This window comes from Eurytemora carolleeae, unplaced genomic scaffold (genome assembly GCF_000591075.1).
Source record: "Eurytemora carolleeae unplaced genomic scaffold, Eaff_2.0 scaffold455, whole genome shotgun sequence".
Lineage (NCBI taxonomy): Eukaryota > Metazoa > Arthropoda > Copepoda > Calanoida > Temoridae > Eurytemora > Eurytemora carolleeae.
This window is the reverse complement of record NW_019396342.1, coordinates 95,297-121,941: the sequence shown is the minus strand read 5'-3', so window position 1 is coordinate 121,941 and position 26,645 is coordinate 95,297. Positions and strand designations below refer to the sequence as shown.

General features: G+C 32.6%; 1 protein-coding gene across 4 annotated transcripts; it reads left to right on the top strand.

Annotated features, from left to right (window-relative positions):
• On the top strand, window positions 1-25,525 carry LOC111701316 (Niemann-Pick C1-like protein 1). 4 transcript variants are annotated; one of them, XM_023472548.1, is made up of 14 exons: window positions 1-385; window positions 11,962-12,313; window positions 13,443-13,535; window positions 14,032-14,092; window positions 15,314-15,406; window positions 15,623-16,736; window positions 16,792-16,967; window positions 17,899-17,967; window positions 18,862-19,151; window positions 19,577-20,340; window positions 21,966-22,099; window positions 24,229-24,301; window positions 24,609-24,749; window positions 25,119-25,525. In XM_023472548.1, the coding sequence occupies exons 2-14, from the start codon at window positions 12,252-12,254 to the stop codon at window positions 25,214-25,216; spliced, it is 3,168 nt and encodes a 1,055-aa protein (XP_023328316.1). In that variant the 5' UTR covers window positions 1-385; window positions 11,962-12,251; the 3' UTR covers window positions 25,217-25,525. The 4 variants fall into 4 exon arrangements, with proteins under 4 accessions (XP_023328316.1, XP_023328314.1, XP_023328317.1 ...); XM_023472546.1 differs by lacking the exon at window positions 1-385 and adding an exon at window positions 4,707-4,809; XM_023472549.1 differs by lacking the exon at window positions 1-385 and adding an exon at window positions 6,201-6,347.
• Window positions 25,526-26,645: the final 1,120 nt, after the last annotated feature.

The window sequence follows — 26,645 nt, the reverse complement described above, 5'->3', positions numbered from 1 at the left end:
AAAATTCTTATCTTAACCCGAAGTTGAACAAGGATAAGTATCAGATCCGAACCTAAACCGAGAAAAGGACTAGAACTCTAACCGAACCTGAACCCGAAAAAGGACTAGAACTCCATCCGGAAAAGAAATAGAAATCTCTCCGAACCTGATCTTGGACAAGACATGGAAAAGGAATAAAATTCTATCCTATCCTAAACCTGGAAAAAGACTAGAACTAGAACTTAATCCGAACCAGCCAGGACTGGTATCTCACTCTTCTCCAATCTACTCCAGGACTCTTTACCCTGAGACTGATCAGTATTAATACTCTTAATTACCATCCTACCTCATCCTATTGAAGCGTACTGCAACCTCCATCAGATCCCTACTCTTCAACTTTATTAAGGTAACATTCCTAATAGGTTTATATAAGTACAAATTTCTGTTTGTCTGTTTGTCTGTCTATTTGTATGTCCGATCATAGCTTAGGAAACTCCTGATAGATTTGACCAGGGAACTTGTTAAAAGAACTGTAATGTTCATGGCTTGTTTTAACAGTTCTAAGTAGAGAGGGATGAAAGTTTTGTTTCCAAGCAACGCTGGGTTCTCAAGCTAGTGTATATAATTCTTGCTTGGGAACCCAGCTTTGCTTGAAAACTAAACTTATCAAACTAAACCAGGCTAAGATCATTCCTGCGGTTCTACCGAATTCCCAAATCAAAATTTGAGACAAATCGTTTTAGGGTTTACTTCCCCTTTAAATATGAAGAAGAAGGTTAAAATATCTATGAATGATACCTTATAAACATCACAATTATATCTTTTGTTTAAAAATAGATGCCTTCAACTCCAATTAAAGTTCTAAATAATCTCTTTAATTTGTAATTATATTATCACATTCGTTATGATTTGGATGTCCGCTTTTTATATATTTTGATTCGAAGATACAGTTAGAAAGTAGGAATTCAGAGAGCTAAAAATATTTGGTATTTACGAAATGTATAAACGAAGAACCCCCGTGTCAAAAAGTAAATTTTCTTGAACAAAAATGTATAAATAATATATTGATTAAGTAAAACTAAGCAAGCTCGGTTAGAATATTGATAAGTCAAGGACAGATAATTGAAAGATAATCAAACCCAATTTGCATTCATTCATTCTTAAAATAATCAGGTTCTTTCTAATTGAGTTCTAACAAAAGAGGACAACCGCGCGGGGGCCACTGAAACAAATGTGTCTAAAAAAAGTTGCAAGATTTAAATGTTTCCATCCGTGTAGTGTATCAGCAACCTTTTTATCTTTATAATTTGATAGCTGTCAAAGATCGAAGACGATCTTTAATCTATCCCCGAATTGTAATGTTTAGCGGCACACCCTGTAAAGCCAGTCTGATCTCAACTTAAAATCTGGCAAAAGGGGGTTCAGTTTAACCCTTTAACCTTTATTTCTCCTTGCAATCTGTAACCCAATATATGCATCTCAGTAATATCCCATGTGATTGAGTGTCTGAAAAAAGTGCAAAGTAAATAATGAAAAACAGAAATTTTAAAACTCAGATGACATTTAGTTTAACTTTTGTTATGCATTAAATAAGAATTAAAAGGCTGTGGTATATTTTGTATGACACCCTGTACAACCCCTGGACAAGATATGAGGAAGTAGAAATAGTTTTCACAAAAGACAGGGACACAGAGCTAGGTCACATAAACGTACTTTCAGCAATATAAAGTATATAAAAGGGGAACCACTCACGCCGATTTAGATGCTTAAAGGACAGATAGGCAGGGACAATTTATGAATTTTTCCAGGGTGTTAATCAAAATGATTTAAAGGAATTGAGTCTTTGTCACAAACTCTGATTTTCAAATACCTATATCTTTGCAATCCAATTTCGTAGACGTTAGATATTTCAAACTATGAATTCTGCTAGATCAAATGACCTAAGTTTGAAATATCAACGGTTTCCACCATTAGGTTGCCAAGATGTAAGGATTAGAAAATTTGAGTTTGCAAAAACTCAATTCCATTAGTTTTTTGTCTAGGCTTATTCCATCTTTTATCCCAAGGGGGAAACCGTGTATTTGGGAGTGTTTTTGTGTCAGTGCATGTGTTTCCGGCATCTTATTAATGTTGACCATTGTTCTTCAGACACATGGAAGGACAAGACACAATGCACACTGCATCCGACTCCAAACAGAAATGAAAATGCGCGCAAAATTTCCGAAGAGTGTACACTCAAGCTGACTTCCGAACCTTGATGTAAGACAATCGTTACTCAACCACTTTGCTTTCGTAACTTTTAGATATTCATCACAAAATATATCCTGCTTAAAATATTTCTCCAGTTTATATAATTTCTTTAAAAATTTTAATAAATTTTGAATTTTTAAATTATTCGGTTTCTAATAATCTATGAAAAAATCTTACAACAAAACAATCCCCCCTGCTAAGCGGTCGAATCAGGATTTTTCCTGCGTTAAAAATCTTAAAACCATTCCAGGGATTTCCGTGCAATGACTATCATTTTTTTAAATGTTCCGTTTAACCAGAGAGAACCGGGGCCCAGAAAGGGATATGATTAGAGATGTAATTATTTATTTAATTTTCTTTTGAAATCGATTTTATAATTTCTTTTATTTTTCCAGGAATTCTTATAATTCTAATTTCCATAAAGCCTTATTTTCTAATCTCTTCTTATTTTTTTGTTCTTCAATTGGTTCCTCTTAATTTTTATATTTTTTCCTTTCATACTTTTTACAGTTTGCCTTAATATTTTTCCTTTTGCTATCTCATATTTTTCCTTTTTTATATACTCAGCTTCCCTTGTCTTTTTTATATCCTCAGCTTCCCTTGTCTTTTTTATATCCTCAGCTTCCCTTGTCTTTATTATATCCTCAGCTTACCTTGTCTTTTTTTCTGTTTTTTTACAATCTGATTTTCTTACTTTGTTATATTTAATCTTTTATTTCTATTTTCTTATCTATTAACCTTTTAAATCAATTTAGCCTTTTTCAAATTATGAAAATTACTTCCTTATGAAATTCGTACTCTTGCTAAGAAGTAAATATTTATATTTTTCTTTAAAGCTGTCATGCTCTACGATTTCTATATATTTCAAGTTTACTGATGCTGTCTAAATCCTTAGTTCCTAAACCTATCAGTTTCCTATTCATATTCTTTGAACCAAACCAAACTGATCCTATCCCATACAATCCTCCCTCCTTCTACGCTAAAAAGTACCCTGAGAAATGAATAGCGTAACCGAGCATAAAATCACCGTATTTAGTATTCAGAGTTTATACAATCCTAGTAGCAGTATAGTTAGTTCATATAAACCAGTTCACCTGCAATTATGCGTCAATCAGTCACTGCGTAAAAATATCAATCCGAGAACCATGGTTTCAGGATCATTTTTGATCAATCTGTCCGTAAATCATGGTTTTCAAGATCATTTTTTATCAATCTGTCCGAAAACCATGGTTTCAGGATGATTTTTCATCAATCTGTCCGAAAACCATGGGTTTCAGGATGATTTTTCATCAATCTGTCCGAGAACTAGGGTTTCAGGATCATTTCTGATCATTGTCGAGAACTATAATTTAAGTATCATTTTTCATCAATCTGGTTTCAGGATTATCTTTGATCAATCTGTCTGAGAACCATGATTTCAGAATAATTTTTGACCAACCTGTCCATATCATACTGTTCCTTTAAGTTGAGTTCTGTTCTGTTTAGTTATTGTACCTTTAAGTTGAGTTCTGTTCTGTTTAGTAATACTGTTCCTTTAAGTTGAGTTCTGTTCTGTTTAGTAATATTGTTCCTTTAAGTTGAGTTCTGTTCTGTTTAGTTATATTGTTCCTTTAAGTTGAGTTCTGCTCTGTTTAGTAATACTGATCCTTTAAGTTGAGTTCTGTTCTGTTTAACAACACTGATATGTTCCTATAAGGCCCAAGTTTAGTTTTTTGGAAGTCCATATTTTATTGTTTCACTTTATAATATAATATAAAATAATTTTACAAAATTTCAAGAAATAATGATGATCAAACCAATCACATTAACCGGGCTTGATTTCATTTCCAAATAATTCATAAATCTTATTTTCTCATGTCTTAAGAGCGGGAATTCCCAGTTTCTATTTAGGACGTCTAACTTGTTCCGAGGTTAAATCAAATGCCAATTCAACCCTGTTTCTAATTTTTTTTTTTTGGGATATCCCAGTTTAGAATTTTAACTGGTCAGTTGAACTGTTCACTCAGAACTGGTCATGAAATTCAGTTACGTCGTCTTGAAGAATGTTTTTGACGTTTTGGATAAAAAAAGGCATTTTAAAATGTATACATATACCATGTACAAAATTTTTGAAAATTCAAAATAAAAATAATTACTTTAGCGCTTGTTTTTTAACTAAAAAGATGTTTTTCTACATAAAGTTTGAACCCCCTTGGTTTCATGTGTTCGTATAAAAACATCTATGCATGAAGCATATACGCACCACGTGGCTCACCTTTGTATAAGCAACGTGCCCATGCTTGGGCAAGGTGCCCCCTCATCTGAATAGATACAATTGTACATTGCAACCTTAATTACACTTCAATAATACCGCAAACTCATCTTGTCTCTTGTAGCCTGTAATAGTTGGTATCATCGTCGTATTTCTTGCAATCCATCTATCTCAACCTGCATAGTCTATTTATCTATCTATCGCGTTGCATTATCTATCTATCTATCTTTTTATTTGATTTTGTAGGCAGCAGCGTCACTTTAGGTTCTAAACCTTCGTAGTTCTTCAGTTCATGATCAGATTTTATACTGTTAACAGTAGCCATTCAGGTTCAATAGATATTCATTTATATTTATTTATATTAATTGATATTCATTTATATCCATTTTTATTCAATTAAATTCATTTATATTCACTTATTCATTTATTCATTCTGTCATTTTTGTTCATTTATTCATTCATCCAGGTTCATTAGACATTCATTTATATTCATTTATTCAATCATTCAAATAGTACATTTCACTTGAAAATAGTATAGTGCAACATAACAGTGAATATGTAAAATAATACAGTATGTCTGTAAAATAGTACAGTATGCATGTGAAATAGTAAAGTGTATTTATTAGATAGTACAGTGTATGTGTAAAATAGTACAGTGTATGTGTAATATAGTAAAGTGTATGTGTAAAATAGTACAGTGTATGTGTAAAATAGTACATTGTATGTGTAAAATAGTACAGTGTATGGGTAAAACAGCACAGTGTATGTGTAATATAGGATAGTGTATGTGTAAAATAATACAGTGTATGGGTAAAACAGCTCAGTGTATGTGTAATATAGGATAGTGTATGTGTAAAATAGTTTAGGGTATGTGTAAAATAGTACGGTGTATGTGTAAAATAGTACAGTGTATGGGTAAAACAGCTCAGTGTATGTGTAAAATAGTACAGTGTATGTGTAAAATAGTACATTGTATGTGTAAAATAGTACAGTGTATGGGTAAAACAGCACAGTGTATGTGTAATATAGGATAGTGTATGTGTAAAATAATACAGTGTATGGGTAAAACAGCTCAGTGTATGTGTAATATAGGATAGTGTATGTGTAAAATAGTTTAGGGTATGTGTAAAATAGTACGGTGTATGTGTAAAATAGTACAGTGTATGGGTAAAACAGCTCAGTGTATGTGTAATATAGTACAGTGTATGTGTAAAATAGTACATTGTATGTGTAAAATAGTACAGTGTATGGATAAAACAGCACAGTGTATGTGTAATATAGTATAGTGTATGTGTAAAATAGTTCAGGGTATGTGAAAATAGTATAGTGTATGTGTAATATAGCACAGCATATGTGTAAAATAGTTCAGGGTATGTGTAAAATAGTACAGTGTATGTGTAAAATAGTTTAGGGTATGTGTAAAATAGTACAGTGAATGTGTAAAATAGTAAAGTTTATCGTGAATATCAAATGAATTGTGTACCGCGTGAAATGACCTTGATTCTCTGACAGTTAGTTGCCTTTGTTTCTATGCAACTAATCTAATGAACGGAATGAGGAGACTTTAATGCCTGAAATTGTCTGCTTTAATTCATTTTATTAAAAAACGAGGAAAGACGAGTAGAAGAGGGGGGAATATTTACAGGCTAATCTTTTTAATATTTTCCCGCCGCGCGCCCCCGTAACCCGTAATCAGTTGCTTAAAATAGGGAAATCCCCGTTTTCCCAGGAATTCCGGTTTTTTGCATATTAAATATATACCGCCTCAAACAAGTTCTTCATTGCAACATTAAGATTGCCAAAGAGGGTTAAAGTTAGGTTTGAGGCAATCTATTTACACAGCTTGTAGCATACCTTACTAGTAACAGTTAAGCCATTTCTTAACCTTTTTAAAAGAATATTCAAATAAATTCAAGCTAGGGAAAGGAGGGATTGAGATTTTAAGAGTGAAGTCTTTTTTTTTGGGGGGGGGGCTAGGAAATTAATTAATGTTAGTAATGTACATTGATAAATACGCTTTTAAAACAAGGAATTTGCTTCAAATAATTTTAAATAATTTCTTTTCATCAGAAATCATTTTAAAGAAGTTTTTAATCGACCGAGCAGATAAACAGTCTTCTCAATAATAACAAAATATCTCACATACCTACCATTAAAAAAATAGAAAATGTTCTAGTTGTTAGACTTTTCGGAGTACTTTTTTTTCGTTTGAATAATATTGAAATAGCTCTAATTATTCAGTTAGTTTTGATAAACATGACTATTTGCAGCAAATAGATTATCAAGTACAATAGGTGGCAACAGAGAAATGGATTAATTATACCCGACGTCACAAGTGTCAAATATAACAAAGAAAACGAAATTTTCTCACATTATTGGACATGTTTTTTAAGATTACGTAAAAAAGTGTAAAAACAGAAAATAAGTAACACCATAAAATTGCACTTTTTACTGTAAGATAAGCTCTTTATTCTAAAATTATCATGATTACTAATAATTTTGTCGGACACAAAACTGAGTTGAAGTTGAATACTAAATACTGAGTTGAAGAATACAGCTGTACTGAGAGTGCACAAATACTACGTTGCCATCTACTGTACTTAACAATCTATTTGATTTGCAGACGACCAGATATTGAATATGCATTCTTTTTTTAAATCAGTTCAAATACAATCCAGAACAGTTAACAGACAGTAGCGAGACATTAGCTCTCTTGTCCCCTCTCTGAGTCATGCATTGTATATAAAACAAATAAAGAATATTAAATAAGTATCAACTATTTATACGAATGCGTCGAAAAAAATCGATGATCATAGGTTTTAATATCTGAATGATTTGTTTGGAATAAAATGAATTTTTTTACGATCCGAGTCGAATATTGGAACTTTGTGTATTTGTGTTCTTCGGTATGAGTAGTTTTTAACAATTTTCTCCTTATAGACGCAACACATAGATCAAGTAAGATTAGTAGTAGCTATCACCATCGAATATTTTTGATGTAAGCATATACCCTCTTTCAGTTTTTTGTAAACACTCTATTTAGTTCCCAGACCCCGCTGGCTATTTTTCCTCTAACAGAGTAAACTTTCCCCCAAAAAATTATCTGAAGTTGAAATATTCAATTCTCAATTATTTCCCCTAATACAATTTGTCCAAATAAATATGAAAATTGAAGGACAAATTAGGGACATAAGTTTATAAGGAAAGGCTAAACATCTTTTATTATTTTTATCTTTTATATTAACATTAATAATTTATTCTTTAAACAATAGTCTATTTCTGGTAATAAAAAGCAGACCATAGAGCACTATGGGAATTATATACAGTGATCAGCGTTTATATCAACACAATGATGACAAGTTTTCAATTTAAGTTTTGGTTTCTAACAAGCATTTTTATTAAATTACAAGGTTACAAGTAAGTTGACACCTTATCTTTGCTTCCATATTTGTATGTATCAATGATGCTTGAAAGCCTGGTACAAATTGAAATCTGTAAATCGAATGCGGTCTTTATTGTGTTGATAAAAACGATGACGACTGTATGGTTATTGTTTCAAGAATCATACTTGTAGAATTAGGTTCACGAATAAATGCAGCAACATTTCTCAAATATGTGCCATTTTCGACTTATTTAGTTAATAGCGGGACACAATACGATTTTATTTAGTTAATAACGGGACACAATACGATTTTATTTAGTTAATAGCGGGACACAATACAATTTTATTTAGTTAATAGCGGGATACAATACGATTTTATGTATATTTTGTATCATTCAATTATTTCAAAGAACAATTGCAACAATTTGATTAAATAAACAAGCTCTTTATTTAACTTATTTTCAATAAAGTGTGCCCCAATATAAATTAATAAAGGATTACAAATCTCTTACATTAGTCTATATTTTCAATTCAGATCTTTTATTTGGAAATTTTATCATATCGGGGAATCCCGGAATCTGGGATAATAAGATAGGAATCTCGGATAATAAGATAGGAATCTCGGATATTAAGATAGGACGAAAGAAAGTTTTTTTTTCTTTCAAAACAATTTACACGCTTATCTTTATGATAAAGCTCTTAGCTCTTATATATATCTATATGTTAGATATAGCTGGCTAAACAGCTGAACCAAATTGTCTGAAATTTTTTTAGGGAACCCCGGGAATCCTGGGGTGACATAGACCATGCGCGGGTAAACGGTGGTAATAACTATGAGTAACCTAGGCAACACCGGGCAATTCGGCTAGTTTGCACTTTTTTCCCAGAGTCCTACTGTGCAAAACACCCCGGAAAGGATGTTTAATGAGCCCAAAACTGCTCTACAAGATGAATTTAAATGGTGTAAACTAAGCCGGTTCTTCATTACGCAAACATCGATAACAGACGCACGATACACGAACGCACGCACTCTCAGGGACTGCCATTTTAACACACGTGAGAGACTAGATTCGTCTCACTTGGTTTCAGTCTTTACTAGAACCAAGGAGAGATAACTTATCCAAACCGATCAGTCGTAAACAAGATCATAGTTAATTCTGTTCTAAACTAAACCTAGAAAAAGATATCTAAACCGAGCGAAAAATATCGTGATGGATAAAATTATGAATTTACTACGGGTGTACTTTAACCAAGGAGTTTAAGATTTCTCCCCAACATGTCAAATACATCAAGGTAAAAATTAAAAAAAACAGATTTATAATTGATCATTCTTCAAAATGGGGGGGGGGGGGTGTCAACCACCTAAAAACTCTTAAAACGCTAAAACGAAAGAAAGAAAGAAAGAAAGCTAGATAGATAGATAGATAGATAGATAGATAGATAGATAGAGGGATAGATAGATAGATAGATAGATAGATAGATAGATAGATAGATAGATAGATAGAATGGTTGAATGAATAGTGCCTGGAAATCCCAAGCACTTTTCAAATATCATTCAGTTTCCCAGCTAACCTTTCTCCTTGATTCGAGCAAAGAGTAATCAACCTTTTTCTCTCTTTCTTTCTCTTTTTAGAAACCTTCATGTTTCGCAGATTTGATTTAGTCCACACAAGTCTACTATAGTCTACACAAGTCTACTATAGTCTACACAAGTCGACAATATTCATCTTTAGGTTTAGTTGAAACAACCTTATGATCTTTGCTCGGTTTAAATCTAGTCGATATTTATAAATTGCTGATAATATTATTTTTACACTTTCCGCTTCATATCATTAAAAGTGTAATTATCATCTTTAGATTGATTTTATCGTATTTTTTTAATGACTCGGCGTTTTTTTCATTAAAATTCCACTTTAATCCAGAACTAGTCAAACCTCACAAAAAAAGTATTTTAACTATTTATAACACTGTCATTTTGGTTCGCAGTTCTATAAAGTTTTCGGACAGAAATTTTCTCTTTATCGAGAAAGTTCAAGTCTAGATAAAAATATAATCTAAAAAGGCGAGAACCTTCGAGATATAGAGAAAATTTAAGTCCAAAAAACTTATAGCACGTCATGCCAAAATAATAGTGTTATAGATAATTTTATGAAACGTTTGTGTATTTGTCTTATTTCAATTGCTATTCCTAATTCAAACAAAGCAGAAGTCAAAATATAAAGTTGATTTCAATTTTATTTTCATTTCAATTGAAAAAAAAAATATTTTGGAAATATCTTAAATTTTTTGGAGAAAATCCGGGCACCAATCAAAACTTTATAGCACAATGATTACTTTATAGCACGTTCACGATGAAGGATGGAAGAATGATAATGTACACAAAAGTTTTATAAAAAATAAAACTACCATATCATCATATCTAGTCTGTATCAAAATACAACATATTTCAATCAATTTGAAAACTTGTGCATGAGATAAAAAAGCATATTAATTAGCATCTAAGATTTCACAAGAATATATCCAAAGATTTGTTTGATTCTAAATGGTTTTGGCGCCAATATTCACGGGATAAAAAAAAATTATATTATTTTTGAAACTTCTTTCTTAGTCCTTGGCCCTTTTAAACTGTGGTGGCCGGTGAACAGTTGACAAAGCCTTGACTCCGAATCCTTTCAATAATTATCGCTTTGTCCAGATTTTTCAGGAGATAACATTTTCTTTATCAAGTTTGTGTTTAGTTTTAGGAAATCAGTTCATTTTTATCTTTAGCACAGTGTACAATTCAGGTTGTATACTGTACAGTTTCCACTCTAATGAAATGTGGAGTGAAAATGTAAAAATTTTGTATTTACTTTAATATCAACAAGTTTGATTTTAACAAACTGATTTCATGAAAACAAAGAACTGCAGATGTATTAGTTTTCTGGACAATTTGGACAATTTATACAATTTATAGAGTGCATCCATATTTCTTTTTGGACAATTAGAACAATTTATACAGTGCATCCATATTTCTTTTTGGACAATTAGAACAATTTATACAGTGCAACCATATTTCTTTTTGGACAATTTGAACAGTTTATGCAGTGCAACCATATTTCTTTTTGGACAATTTGAACAGTTTATACAGTGCAGCCATATTTCTTTTTGGACAATTAGAACAATTTATACAGTGCAACCATATTTCTTTTTGGACAATTTGAACATACCACGAAGAATCAGAATTATATTGAGATGAGGATCTAAGTTTAGATCTGTTGTAAAAAGATACGTTTGTCTCGTTTTAGTTTACATTCTCTCCTAGATCAAACCATCGTAAAAAGTAATGAAGCAAAACTTTTTAAACTTAGATAAAGCCGGATAAAGTCTGGGGCTTGTTCTCGAATTTGTTTATAAATTGGGGATAAGAAAAGTTGGTTCTGAATACGTGTACACTGTACAGTGTTATTAAAGTTTGTATTTTATCTTCACAAAATTATCTTGTTGAGGAATTGAGCTCAAATTTTCTCACCTGTATATCTTGCAACCTGATGGTGTAAACCTTTAATATAAACACTTTTTTTATCAAACATAATTCATAGTTTGAAATATCAAAGGTCTACGATTTTTTTAATTTCTGGTTATTGATCAACATTGTGACAAATATGTTTTTTTTACAAAGAAAGCTTTGATATTTGATATCTTTGAATTAAAATTGTTTTTAAGTTTATGCTTGAGTTATGAGGAAGAATGGTTGAATGAATAAACAAATTGCGCATATTTCTCTACTATATAACTGTTATATTTCTAGACAACTTACTTCTCTACTATAACTGTTCTATTTCTAAACAGATTACTTCTCTACTATAACTGTTATATTTCTAGTCAAATTACTTCTCTACTATATGACTGTTCTATTTCTAGTCAAAATACTTCTCTACTATATAACTGTTCGATATTTCTAGACAGATTACTTCTCTACTATATAACTGTTATATTGCTTGACAATTACTTCTCTATTATATAACTGTTATATTTTTAGACATATTACTTCTCTACTATATAACTGTTTTATTTATAGTCAAATTACTTCTCTACTATATAACTGTTCTATTTCTAGGTGGAGTGCTGACTAGCTGTAGAGGTCCTTAGAGACAGTCAACAGGCTAATCGTCGACAATATACCCGTCGACAATATTTTACTCAACACATCCAATTCGACACTATTCAAACCAAAACATATATTCGGCATTATAAACCTTGTCGTTAGTTATTAAGTAAAAAATTCGATTATCTGATAAATAGCATCACAGAGTACAGTACTACAGACTATACCCGGAGAATTAAACCTGAACCTGCCCTGGGAGAATGAACAAGAATTAAAGTAGAAACCAACTTGAACTCTCCAAGATGCGGTTTTTAGAAAAAATTAGTCATTTTATAATCGGTGGACTGGAGGATATCTTTTACAGGTAATCTTAATTTTCAATTATGAAAATTAATTAATAGAATTCATTCCAATAAAGATGTTTTTATTTTTAATTCAGAAAACTATTTTTAGAGAAAAATTCAATATTGAACAATTATAAATTTAAATTTTTTTATTTAACAAAACTATTTCTTGAAAAAAAATCAAAACTAAACCTCCGAAAATGGAATTAAGAATTATTAAAGTACTCGTTCATTGCGTTGCCTCTCAATTCATCCAGGGGGGTGGAGTGGCCACCTAGAATTTTTAAATGTATGGTAATCAGGGAGAAAACTCAAATTTGTTCAGATGTGGTTTTCAAATTTTGGGACACCTTGTAAATGCAATTTAAAGGCTGAAAATTGTCATGATTTATATTTTTGTGGTTTACAAGTTTAACAAAGCGTTATATAATACATTTCCCGTCATCCTCACCAGAATTTGCATTCAATTTATTAATTGAGATTTTTTGAGGGAACTCGTGGCTACCCGGGGGTTATATAAGCGAAACAAAAATAATTTTTTTTTAACTTCTTGGATAACGCCGGGCACTGAAATCATGATTAAATACAAAGCGCGGGTAAACTGTGGGAATAAATATGACTTATGAATTCCTGGGCAACACTGGGCACTTCAGCTGGTACTATATAAATGTATTATATATGTTTGCACTATCTCATGTAAAATATGTCTAATTAGGGCCATTAAACACAATACTTATGTCACCATGTCTACCCCGTGGGAGTGTTTAAACTTGTTCCTGTGGATTTCCTGGAAGTTATTTATGTTAACAGCTAATTCTTGTATAAACATGGAAATTGTATATTTTAAAGTTTATGCGAATTCTTTTTGTTGTGTTTAGCCTATTCCCTCTTGTTTATCTTGCTAACAACCACCTTCATCAAGTCTACCCTCCCACTCATCCCCTTCCTTCTTTTATTCATCACACCCCCCCCATCCCCTTCCTTCTTATATTCATCACAATCCCCCCCATCCCCTTCCTTCTTTTATTCATCACAATCCCCCCATCCCCTTCCTTCTTTTATTCATCACAATCCCCCCCATCCCCTTCCTTCTTTTATTCATCCCCCCTCATCCCCAGCCACAACCAAGTTTATTTTTTCTATTTCCAGATGGGGAAAATTTCTTGCTCTCCATCCATATCCCATTGTACTGGTGTCTCTAGCCCTCACTGCTCTTTCTGGTATTGGGTTTATCAGATTCAGGTAACTATTTACAGATACAGCTGTTAGAATAGCGTGGTGTTATGGATCTGTTACAATAGCTACACGTCTACGTGGAAATAGTTACACACCCAGATACAGCTGTTACAATTCTCCTTTATACTGTCTTCAATAGATACACAACACGCCTAAATGTAGTTGTTTTAATAGTTACAGGACTGATGGATTTTTTTCTCGATAATTACACTTCAAACAAAGCTTTCAGAAGAGCTAAGCTTCTCAAAGCAGGTGTTAGAATAGCTGCACGTCCAGATGTATCTGTTACAATAGCTACTTGTTAAAGAAACTATTATAATTATTAACACGGATACATGCTACATGCTACAATAGCTAATGTCTTACAGAAACTCTTCGCATTATCTACACGTTTAGAAATATGTAAAAACTTGATAATCAAGATAATATTTTATATCTATTATCCATTGTTTTGTACGATCTATCCAAAATTATATTCAAAATCATTAGAAAATATGTTTAGACAAGAGCATCAAGCAAATTTACTTTGGATACCTGCCGAGTCACCTTATAATTTAAACCAGGTACATTTTTCTTACTTACTGCGTTAATTAGGATTAATTTCATTTTAATCATAATCATATTAAAGGGCCTGGCGGCACAAGAACTATAGATAAGTGTCCAAATAAAACACGTTTTAAACTTGAAAAAAAAAAACATTTTTGTTCAGAGGTTTGATAAGTAGCGGTGAGAATAAGGCTTGTCCCTCTTTAAATGAAATTAATTTTAACTCATTAAATCAATAAATAATTTAGTTTTTAAGAAAACAAGGGATTGACAATATGGAACTAAACATGGTTGAATGAATACATTTCTGTATGGTTTAGACATTTTAAGCGTTTGAGAAGTTTAATCTTGAATCTTGGTCTGATTTTGAAGCTTTATAGAATACTAAAGCTGTATTTAAACTTGAAATAAACTAAGAATATACATTGCAAAATGCAAAGCTTGCATATGATACACTGCAAGCTTGCATTGAGTTAGGTTCGCTAACAATTGAAAATGTTAATCTGGTAACACTTGAACTGCACAGAATTTATACACTGTACAATACTCAACTCTACACTGTACGCTACAAATTCTACACAACTCTACACTGTTCACTCCGTACGCTACAAACTCTACACAACTCTACACTGTACACTCCGTACGCTACAAACTCTACACAACTCTACACTGTTCACTCCGTACGCTACAAACTCTACACAACTCTAAACTGTACACTCCATAATTAACACAAATTTTACTCTGTACACTCCAAACTTTACACAAACTCTACACTGTACACAAAACTTTACACAAACTCTACACTGTACACTCCATAACTAACACAAACTTTACTTTGTACACTCCAAACTTTACACAAACTCTACACTCCATACTTAACACAAACTTTGATCTGTACACTCAAAACTTTACACAAACTCTACACTGTAAACCAAAAATAATTAAATTTTTCTCGTTGTATAACATTTTTTAACATTTTTTTCTAACTAAAACAATGCTCACACTCTAAATCTTAAAGAATGACACTTTTATGATGACCTCTACATACAACACTTTGAATTTGAAGATATAATTGGATTTTTACTTTTGTACTTGTTAAATGTACAATAAATGATCAAGCAAAGATTCAGTGTGAAGATTCAGAGTTCCAGAAATTTAAGAAATTCGATTCAGAAGTCTAATTTTTTGTGGGTTACCCTGTAATAAAAAGCGATATTTAATTAAATCTATATTTGTAGGATTGGTTAGATGTACACTACAAGAAGAACAGAAGAGACCAGCTTATAATATTCTCCGCTGAAAACGTTTTAACTCCAGAATCTTTAATTCAGGTTTATTTTTTACAACTTTTTTACACTTTTTAGGTCTGTATATCCATATCAAAAGTTTTTTCAAAATTCAAGAGTAGTCAATTTTTATTCAAGCAAACATCCGGGTGTAATAATGGTATTGAAGACAAAATTAAACAATTGAAACTTAAAAAAAAAAAAAAACAGTTTTCTTTGCATTTAAAAAAAACTAATTTAAATCTAAAGATATTTTTTCAGATGTATGAACTTCAGAAAGCTATAAACCAAATAGAAGTAAACGGGAAAACCTTTAAGGATATCTGTACCAGAGTCCCGATTGCAAACCTCTTCCACACCGACGATAAACGTAGGAGGAGAAGAGAAACCCTAGTCACTGAACCTATCTTTGATCCTACCCTGAGCTCCGACCCTATTCTAGATCCTACCCTGAGCATTGAATCTGCTCTGGAGGATCTAGAGGAAACTGCTGTAAAGAATGAAACTAATTATGCTGAGATCTGGCCGGACTACTATAACAGTGAGGAGGAGGAGGTGGAAGAAGCTAACTTCTGGCCGGATTACGACGCAGATTACTCCAACGAAAGAGAAGACGTTGAACTAGTCCAGGTTATCAAACCAAAGGTCCGAATCAATTACGAGCTCTACGGAAAGAAGAATAATACAGGTCCTAAGAAATCTATTAAACAACTTCCACGTGATATCAAGTGTGGAATAGTAACCAGACTACCGGAGAAATGTCTTCAGTCCAGTCTGCTAGAGATATGGAGATATAAAGAAGATCTCATCTACTCCGCAACACAGCAGGAGATAATTGATGCTGTAAACCTGCTTGAGACTAGTCCTTGGTTCTCCTTTAGGATGAACTATACCAGTCAGCTAGGAGGGATAGTAAGGAACAGTACAGGGCACATTATTGCTGCTAAAGGTGCACAGATGTACTGGAATATAGCTGTACCTGATGATGTAGAGCTAGTGCACAGTCAGGGTAGTGGAGTTGAGCTTGAACTAGCGGATGCAACTACACTAGCCTGGGAAGAACAAATGATTCAGATTACACTCAACATTTCTCATCCCGGAGTTAAAGTGTTTCCGAACGCGGCAAAGAGTTTTGCTGATGTCAGCGCCGACGCCATTTTCTTCGATGCTATCAAGATGGCGATTGGTTACCTGCTCATGTTCACCTATACAGTGCTCATCTTGGGAAAACTTAACACGTTGGAGCTCAAATTTTATCTTGCAATTACTGGTATAGTCAGTGTTGGAATGGGTTTAATTATCGCAGTCGGTCTTTCATCAGCCATGGGTTATCCTTATACACCAATGCACTCGGCTTTACCCTTCCTTTGCTTAGGTAAAATCAATTTATTTTTAAAATCTGATGAATTTTTAAAAATATTTGTGTCCAGGTATTGGTATAGACGACATGTTCGTGATCGTGCAGTGTTGGTTCAACATGAAGAAGGAGGAGTCCGACACGTTGCCATTGCACGAGCAGATCGGGTTGACTCTGAGGCATGCTGGGGTAGCTGTCACAATTACAACACTCACAGATGTATTCGCCTTCGGGGTCGGGGCTGTTACGGTATTATTATCATTATTATTATTGTTTTTATTGTTACTATTACTGTCGTTAATATCTGAGAATGTAAAACCTAGGAGGTTTAAGGTTTGATGAGTAAAAAGTAGTGAGAGTAAATATTTACTTTATGATACAATGCAATGTGAGGTCTTTGTGTGCTACACACTTTCATCCACAAGGATCTATCTATACACTTTTAAATATTCATTTAACAATCAAATTTTAACTTGTTAAAGGTTTGGGACAAATTTTTTTTATTCCCTGAAAGAAGAAAATGTGTATTATTTCCTTAGCATTTTCAGATAATTAGTTTCCTTTTCTCATCTTTTTCAACATCAAACCGTCAAAAAATATTAGCTCTTTAACTTTACGTACCCCCCCCCCCTGACTCCCCCCATAAATTTTAAAAGAAGGGGATCATTCATGTGGCGTACCGTCCCGTGTTGTCTCATATAGTCTGTATTTGCACTGTACTGCTTGCCCTGGTTAGTTAAAATCCGGTCCGGTACATGAAATGAACTGGAATGTACCGTGCCCCCCCCCTGATTCCTAGCATATATATTGATCTGAACACAAAGACACAATATTTGTATTATTCTATTAATTTACTTAAATAAGGGTTTAACACGCTTGATTAACTCTATCAGATTAATTGTAACAGATTAATAAAAACAAACAAAAAACAGAAAATGTATTTAAAATATAAATTAAAAAAATAGAAAATTTACTTTAAAATATTAGATAGAAAAGAAACGAAAAAAAATGATCATCAAATCATTAATTGTCGCAGTAGAATTGCGGTTGAAATTATAATCAAAATATTTTTAAAGAATATTTGTTATATAATCATGCAACCATTTTCCTCCTTTGTTAGTATTAATTGTTCAAATCAAACATCTTAAATAATAAACTTCTAAATAAATTATTATTATAGAGAATGCCTGGACTAGAATCTTTTTGTGTGTGTACAGCCATTGGTTTAGCTTCAATCTACATTCTTCAGGTCAGTAGAAAATTCTTATTTTGAAAAAGTATAAAATTTCTCTCAAAGTCCTTTTAAAGATTAAAAAGGGATCCTTTTTCTGCTAAGATTAGTACATTATTTTTTTAGATTTTTCTATTTATGGATCGAGCAAAAAAGTTAAAACTTTTGCTTTTATCAAATGGCGCTTATCTACAAGCTTGATATCGATATTTACGATGATATCTTTAGATTTGAGATATAAGCGATTCGTACAAGATGGAGATAATTGCTTAATCTCAAGATTAAGAACACATAAGTTCTCACCTCTCTTTAAAATCTTGGGAGAAGATTTTTGGCTGTATTTTTTCACATTTTAAACATTCCAAAGGAATTGTCTAATCTTTACAACCTGTGTCCGAATTTAATGAATTTAAGCCGCGTCTCAAATCCCCCAAAAACCAATTTTAATTGAGCGCCGGCTTAAATCTTAAAAAATATAATACAATTTTTAGTGGAAACTTCCATATTTGAGCCGCAGCTTAAAGGAGTTGATTCTTTGCCACAAACTCTGATTTTCTAATCCCTATATCTTTGAAACCCAATGTCGTAAACCTTTGATATTTCAAACTTATATTATTTGATCTAACAGAACTCATAGTCTGAAATATCAAAGGTCTACGACATTGGAATCTAAAGATATAGGGATTAGAAAATCAGAGTTTGTTGCAAAAACTCAATTCCTTTAATTAATTTAACCAAATTCTTTAAACCTTTGATATTTCAAACTTAGTTCATTTGATATATAACCTGATTTATAGTTTAAACTATCTAAGTATATGAATTTGGGTTGTAAAAATAAAATGTTTAAAAAATCAGAGTTTGTGGCAAAAACTCAATTTCCTTTTAAACAAAAATAAACAAATTTATTCTTAGATCAGTTTCTTTACTGCATTTCTATCCCTGGATGAGAAACGGATAAAGTCTGGACGGGACGGACTCATCCCGTGTTTTGTTCACAAGAACTACACTGCTCCAGCCTGGACCAACTTTGACCTGAGCGAATATATTGTATCTAAGTACGAATGGCTCCTGAACTCCTGGATCTACAAGATTTGTATAATTCTGACGAGTTTATCCCTGCTCGGGTTCGGGATCTGGGGCTGTGTCTGTATCAGACAAAAGTTTGATCCTATCCTTCTTCTACCAGCGGACTCATATCTTAGGTTAGTTTTTTTATTTCTGCTTATTGTCTTTTTTAAAGTCAATCAGTGAATTTGAAAAATGTGCTTTTAAGTTAACTGTTTACTCTTTCATTAATTCCTTTATTTTGTAAATCATTAACATTAAAAAACATTTGTTTTAAAAAAATCCTAAATTTTTTTATCCGATTGATTATTGCATGGACTAGACACTTGTCACAATTCTAATGTTTCAATCCCTGTTTCTTTACAACCTGGTGATGTAAACATCTTATATTTCATTTCAGGATTATTTGATCATTATTTGAAATATCAAATGTATACGACATCAGATTACAAAGATATTGGAATTAGACAATTATAATTTTATGGCAAGTGTTCAATTCCGGAAGAAAACAATATACAGAAAAAGATATTAAAAATTTAACCTTGTTTTTTGTTTTGTTTAGAAGCTGGGTTTCAATGCATGATGATCTGTATCCTAACAATGGTTGGGAGGCAGAGATGTATACAGGACGGTTAAATCACACAAACATGGAAAAAATGGAGGCGATGACCAACAAGTTTCAAGATCTTGTTGATAACAAGATGTACATCACTGGAACCAACTCCTGGTGGAGAGATCTGAAAACCTATGCTCGGGAGCAGAAGAATTACTCATCCTGGCAGAGTTTTGCCAACCCAGAAGAGTTTCCGATGATCCTCAGTGACTTCCTCTTTTCCGAATCCGGAACAACCTACAAAGGAAACTTTCGTTGGGACGGAACCCTGGAATGCGGAAAACCTGCTCCGCCAATAATTGCTTCAAGATTTAGTTTTTCATTTTATATTTTTGACGGTCCTGAGGAGCATATACCAGCTAAGAGGATGGTGGACTCCATCGTTGCCGAGGCCGGGGTCTCCGAGACCGCGTTCACCCACGTCAAGATCTACGCAGCCTGGGAGACGGATGAAATTATCGGATACGAGCTGTGGAGAAATATCGGGCTCGCCATGATGTGTGTTGCTCTAGTTACACTGGTTCTAATTGCAAACATTCAGATCTGTTTGTTTGTTGTGACAAGCGTGGCTCTCACTCTTGCAGATATTGTTGGCTTTTTACATTTCTGGGGGCTCACAATTGATATTATTTCATGCATTACAATTGTACTGGCTGTTGGACTTTGTGTGGACTATTCAGTGCATATAGGACATGCTTATCTAGTCGCTAAAGGTAGGGGGATATTTTTTATTCTTGTCTTGTTTACCTATTACCATAGAGAATAGAATATATATAAAGAGAGGAATTTACTAGAAAAAAGTGTAAAACGGCCATTTTGTTGTACTGTTTCCATACTGCAGGTGTACTTCACATATTTTTTGTTTACACAATTCTTGACACTACAATATCTCATTGTTGAAAAATATTAAAATTAACTGTCCACACAATACCGTACAAATAGATGTACTTAGGATTAAACCCACTGTACTCTATGATACCAACTCAGTCATAAGGAAACATTTTTCGACAAAATTCACTGTACAGTATAAACCTAGCCAGGCAAAATTAGGAGAGTTATGCCCGCCCCCTGACTCTACTGCATATAATTTGTGAACATTTACATGATTTTTACACTTTGAACTCCCTTTCAGGCTGAAAGGGACTGAAAAAATTCATACCGAGAGATTCTTTTAATTCCTCTCTATATATTCTATTCTCTATGCCTATTACAGATTAAATTTATTAAGAACTGATTCTTTTGAAAGATCGTGGTTTAACATTTTGTTGCCATTTCAACAGAGTAAATTGTTCCAAGAAAACTTGTTGAAAAGAAAAGAAAAGTTTAAATGCTGACAAACAAATATGCATCTTGTCACTGACAGTTAAGGTGCTACAACCTCGTAAGACTATTTTTTAATTACAACTTTGACAGATCCTACAACTTTAAGGACTAAGTGATCTACTCAAAATCAAATTCTAATCTTTGAAACCAAATTCCGTGGACTGAAACCTGATATCGTAGATCTATGTTATGTTAAACAGTCAAAGTTTAAAATTTCAAATTTTTTCCCCGTAAGGTTGCAAAGATATATGAACTAGAAAAAATAAGTATGTAGCGAGTGGTTAGTTGCATATCAACTATTTTTACACCTATTTGAAAATATCTAAACCTGATGTTGCACAGTAAGGGAATGATTTTTATTTTCGTATTTTTACAAAATTGAATCCTTTGGTTTATTGCTTTCAATAAAAATTCGATGAAATGAAAAAGTTTACGAAATTCGTTTGTTTTTCGATGATATAATTATCCTGAGGCACTGTTAAATTAGTTGAATTCAATAGATCATGATTTGAGGGCCCCACCTAGAATTTTCATAAATGAATCTGCAATATGTTGCCTCTAATGCAATATGTTGCAAGATCAAGATGAAGAACTTTTCTCTCTTTACGCGGTTTTATTGCAATTCTCTTATTATTTAAAAGGAGTGTTCCCAAACATTCAATACTCACATTTCAATATTTCAATTCTTTGTATGTTTAAAAGAGATATTAAAAAAGTATACTTTCGTCTTTGCTTTTCTAGAAACATTATTTATAGATATGATACAAATATTTACTTGCCTCAAACGCTAATTTTCTGATCCATATAACTTCGCAACCTTAAATTAAATGTAAACCTTTAATATTTCAAACTTTGATCTTGAAGAATTAATAGTTTGAAATAAGATCTACACGTGCGCCGTAAAGTTTCAAAGTTTTTACGTTAATTGAAATAAAAAAGTTTGAGAGATTGTAATCAGATTCTTTCAAAGGCCTTCTCGATCAAAAAAGCAAGGTTGATTTAACTCTCTGTTCAGGAACAAGAGTTGAGAAATCAATGGCATCCCTCCGAACCATCGGTTCAGCGGTGTTCAACGGTGGATTCACAACGTTCTTGGCTCTTGTTCTTCTTGGCTTCTCAGAGTCTCAGATCTTCCTCACTTTCTTCAAGGTAATTTTATTTTTACAAGTAGTTTAAGGGAGGGAAGAGATTTTATTTATTTTTATGAACTCAACCAAGATTTAGCAAGCTTTTACAATAATGGAGAAAAGAACTTAACATTCAGCTGAATCAAAGGTTTTAAACTGCTTTTGCTTTGAAAGGGTCAGCAGTTACAAAAAGGATGAGACTTCAAGACGAATGTGTACTTTCTTTTTAGAATTTATTGTTCGTCAACAATTGACTAACAAAATGTCGTCTTTATTTGTTCATCAGTTGTGGGTAATCCTCAATGCCGTCTTTATTTGTTCATAACTTGTGGGTAATCCTCAATGTCGTCTTTATTTGTTCATCAGTTGTGGGTAATCCTCAATGTCCGGGAAAACTCTGTTGAGATTTTCCGTAAAAGTTCTTAAAAATTCGAAACTCTTCTCCAAATCCTTAATCATCCAACTAATGATAAAATTAAATTAAACTGACATTAGTCATTGTAAAGGCTTGCTGTCATTGTAAAGGCTTGCTGTTATTGTTAAGGCTTGCTGTCATTGTCGAGGCTTGCTGTCATTGTAAAGGCTTGCTGTCATTGTAAAGGCTTGGTTTATATATGGGTTATTTAATCTGTTAATGCAAATTACATTGTAAAAGTTAGATTCTTTTTATAGTGAGTAATTTTATTGGCCATTTTGAACTTTTACAGGTTTGCTTCGATTCTGTAATTCACAAAAGTTTTAATTGTACCAGTTCCTACCATTTCATTTATCTCTTCAGAGATCATAAATTGTTGTTTTAAAAATTGAAGTTTTTGTGTGCAAATTTAAAACTGGTTCTTACACCATAAGACAAAAAATACCCAATGTTTGCATAGGCTGACAAGACCATGAATATTGGATCTTGTATTTTTTTGTAAAACGTCATCCAAAGAAAAGCCAAAGAATTCACTGTCATTTAAAAGTACGATTAAAAAACTTACTGGTAAAAGTTATGCTGTCAATGTTGAAGAATAGTTTTAATAATTTTTTAAATATTATATCATTCACAGTAAAAAACATCAAAAATTATACAGGGTGAGTCAAAAAAAAAGTGTGATTTGCGGCGCCTGGTGCAAAATTGTACCTTTTTCTTTGCAACTCTCCTGTATGGTGTTTTTTCAATATTTTTTGAAAATTTGTATTTTTTTTTGGTACTCCAATGGCCCCCCAAAAAATCCGCGAATCTTTTTTTCTCTCAAAATCAAAAGTTAGAAAAGGAAAAATGTGCATTCATATTATTTCTTTCTAAATCTAAAATTTTATTAAAATTGAATCACAGAATCACAGAAAATTGGCAAAGTTGTAATTAGAAAATTCGCAATTTTCAGTTCTGGTCTAATTTTTAAGGAAAAGTGAATTAAGTTCTCTAGTTCCTTTCTTCTTAGTATATTCTAAAGTATTAAATATACGCTGTTCAGTTGAAACCTTAAGAATCATTGAAAACAATTTTTCCGTAAAAGTAATTCCAGAACTGAAAATTGTGAATTTTCTAATTACAATTTTGCAAATTTTCAGAGATTCTGCGATTCAATCTTTTAAAATTTTAGATTTCGATAGAAACCATTTATTTACACATTTTTGTTTTTCTGAACTTCTGATTTTGAAAGAAAAAAAGGTTCGCGGATTAATGTACCAAAAAAACACAAATTTTTTAAAAATATTAAAAAAACACCATACAAAAAAGTTACACTTTTGCACCAGGCGCCGCAAATCACACTTTTTTTTGACTCACCCTGTATAATAATTCATTGTCATACAGTGATAGCCAGAAAACTCTGGAATAGTAGGACAACTTTGAATATCGAGTTATAACTTTAAAAGCACAACAATTGTGCAGTGTAAACAGACCCATTTCACAAAAAGTAAATAAGTGTTTAGTAAGAGCTTTGTAACACCATCAAAAACACTTGAATATTGATATAATGTCGTCTTCCTATTCTATTGTTTTCTTGTTATCACTGTACTTGATTCGTTGCTAATCATTGCCGACATTTTTATATACACAATGCAATGATCTATAGCGTTGTAATTTTTAAATATTTATTTTTCGTTTTTCCTAAATTTATTTTTTTGTCAATTGCCGAACAATTTGTCAATTCTTTTATTGTTTAGGTTTTTGTTCTGACAGTCGTGTTCGGTTTGTTTCATGGTTTAATACTTCTACCAGTTGTTCTCTCCATTGTAGGTAAGCATATTAAAATTCTAGGTCTTCATATTCTTATTGGATTAATATGCGATTAAGTAATTCTGATATAGCTCTATTTATTTCCCGGGCTCACTCTGGACCAACCATGGTTAAATGTGTTCCATATAGCTTTGCAATCTGATAGTGTAAACCTTTGATATTTCAAACTTAGATTGAGTTGACCTAACTGTTCAAAATGTGATCGAATACCACAGCTGGGTTTATGACTGTCCTTTAAAATCCTGATTTAAAGGATCTCAGCGGGTTGTTTCTGTGATTAATCTTTCTATAAAATGTTTTTTCCCAGGTCCGGTTTCGAAAGAAGATTTAATGAGCGGAGCTTCCTCTGTGATTGGATCATCATCAGAGTCCCATCTCTCTTCACCTACATCATCTGGTCCTGGTTCTCCAGCTAGACCTGGATACGCAAACAAGGGGTTCATGGCAGGTACAAATAATGCTCAGGGTAGTCTAAAAGAGAACAGGATAGCTACAGATACAGCTCATGGTAGTCTAAAGAGTATAGGATAGGTACAGATACAGCTCATGGTAGTCTAAAAAGTACAGGATAGGTACAGATACAGCTCCAAATAGTCTAGAGAGTACTTGATGGGTCCAGATACTGCTGAGAGTAGTCTAGAAATTACAAGATAGGGGCAGATACCTGCTCTAGGTAGTCTAGCGAGTACAATTAAATACAAACACTGCATATGGTAGACTAGGTACAGTTTAAGGACAAATACTGCTCAGGGTACAGATACTACTTATTGTAGGGTGAGTTAAAATTTTCAGTGTTTTGACTCATTGTTTTTTTTAGAGAACGGGATCTCAGTTATCTCCGACAGTATTGATAACCCAGAGAAAAAAAGAGGATTCGGTAAGAAAGCATCCTGGGATGTTGAATCTAAGTACTAAACCTAGCACCTAGAGATAAATGAACCTATTGTATTATCCTAGAACCTAGATTTATGCCATGATTTACCAACCTAGTATTATTACGATAAGATTGCCCCTTTCTATTTATAAAATCACTGGGGACCATTTTCGTTATTGCTTTCTTATTAATCTGTTTAATTTAACATTGTTATCATCTGTCCCGTAATATGTAGAGGATTGCACAGTGTACAGTGTACATGAGTTACATGTACACAGTTAGTACGCTGAGCAGTATGTTATTTTGTGATGTTATTTATTGTACCTGAACAAATACATGTGATATAAATATTCTTTTATTTATTCAAAGAAGAGAAAATTTGCAAATGCAAAGATAGAGCAAACTACCTTGAACTAAAAGAACTACAAGAAATATTTCACACATAGTTTAACGTTAGGGAATTTTTTTGTGATTTTAGTGCAAATACGAAGATTTTAAAAGATGAGAGGTTTACAGTGGTTGGCGTATACAATGCTGGCGGCATTGTGTTGCAACTTTGCTATCTAACTCACTGAAATCTATAGGTTGCAACCTCGTACGCAAAAATCGATGCGATTTTGCCAATTAATAAAGGTACTAAAAATAACTGAAGTGTAAATGTCTAGGGCTATTAAAAGGAGAAGTTAGTTAGTCAAGAAAAGTATTGTTTATGTCCAATTCTTTAAATGGTTTAAATCTCCACCACTTTATACACATACAACTAAACAGTTTGTTTTTAATCTTCCTCACAGAAACAATCTCAAGGAATAATAATTGTCTTAAAACATTTTTTTAAAAGTAAATATTTGCAAAATATCTTTTTTCAATCCCATAATCTGAGTTCGTTTCCCTTATGTCTATTTGACAGCCCAAATGTTTACTTTGAATAATCTTTTTTGTTTGTTTATTTTCTTGTGGTTTTTAATAATTTTTTTTATCGATTTTGATGGTTATTGTATCCTTAGAACTGACAAGGGTCAACCTAGACCGAAATATATTTTCAATTAAGTTGGAACTAACATCTACTTTTTTTTACTCTACAGAGAGGTTTGGTCCATCACCTTCACCGAATTTTAAAAGTCGACCAAATCTTGAAAAATGGATGCAACGTTTCATAGCACTATGGGAACTAGTTTACACCTAGTGCATTGACACACAAAACAAAGGGAAGCTGTGAATTAGAAGGAAAAACAAAACAAAGGGAGCCGTGAATTAGAAGGAAAAACAAAACAAAGGAAAGCTGTGAATTAGAAGGAAAAACAAAACAAAGGAAAGCTGTGAATTAGAAGGAAAAACATAACAAAGGAAAGCTGTGAATTAGAAGGAAAAACAAAACAAAGGAAAGCTGTGAATTAGAAGGAAAATGTTTTAAAATTTTATTGATTTTTTACCTAAAAATTCAATCACTTAAAAAAATTTGAGTCTTTGCCA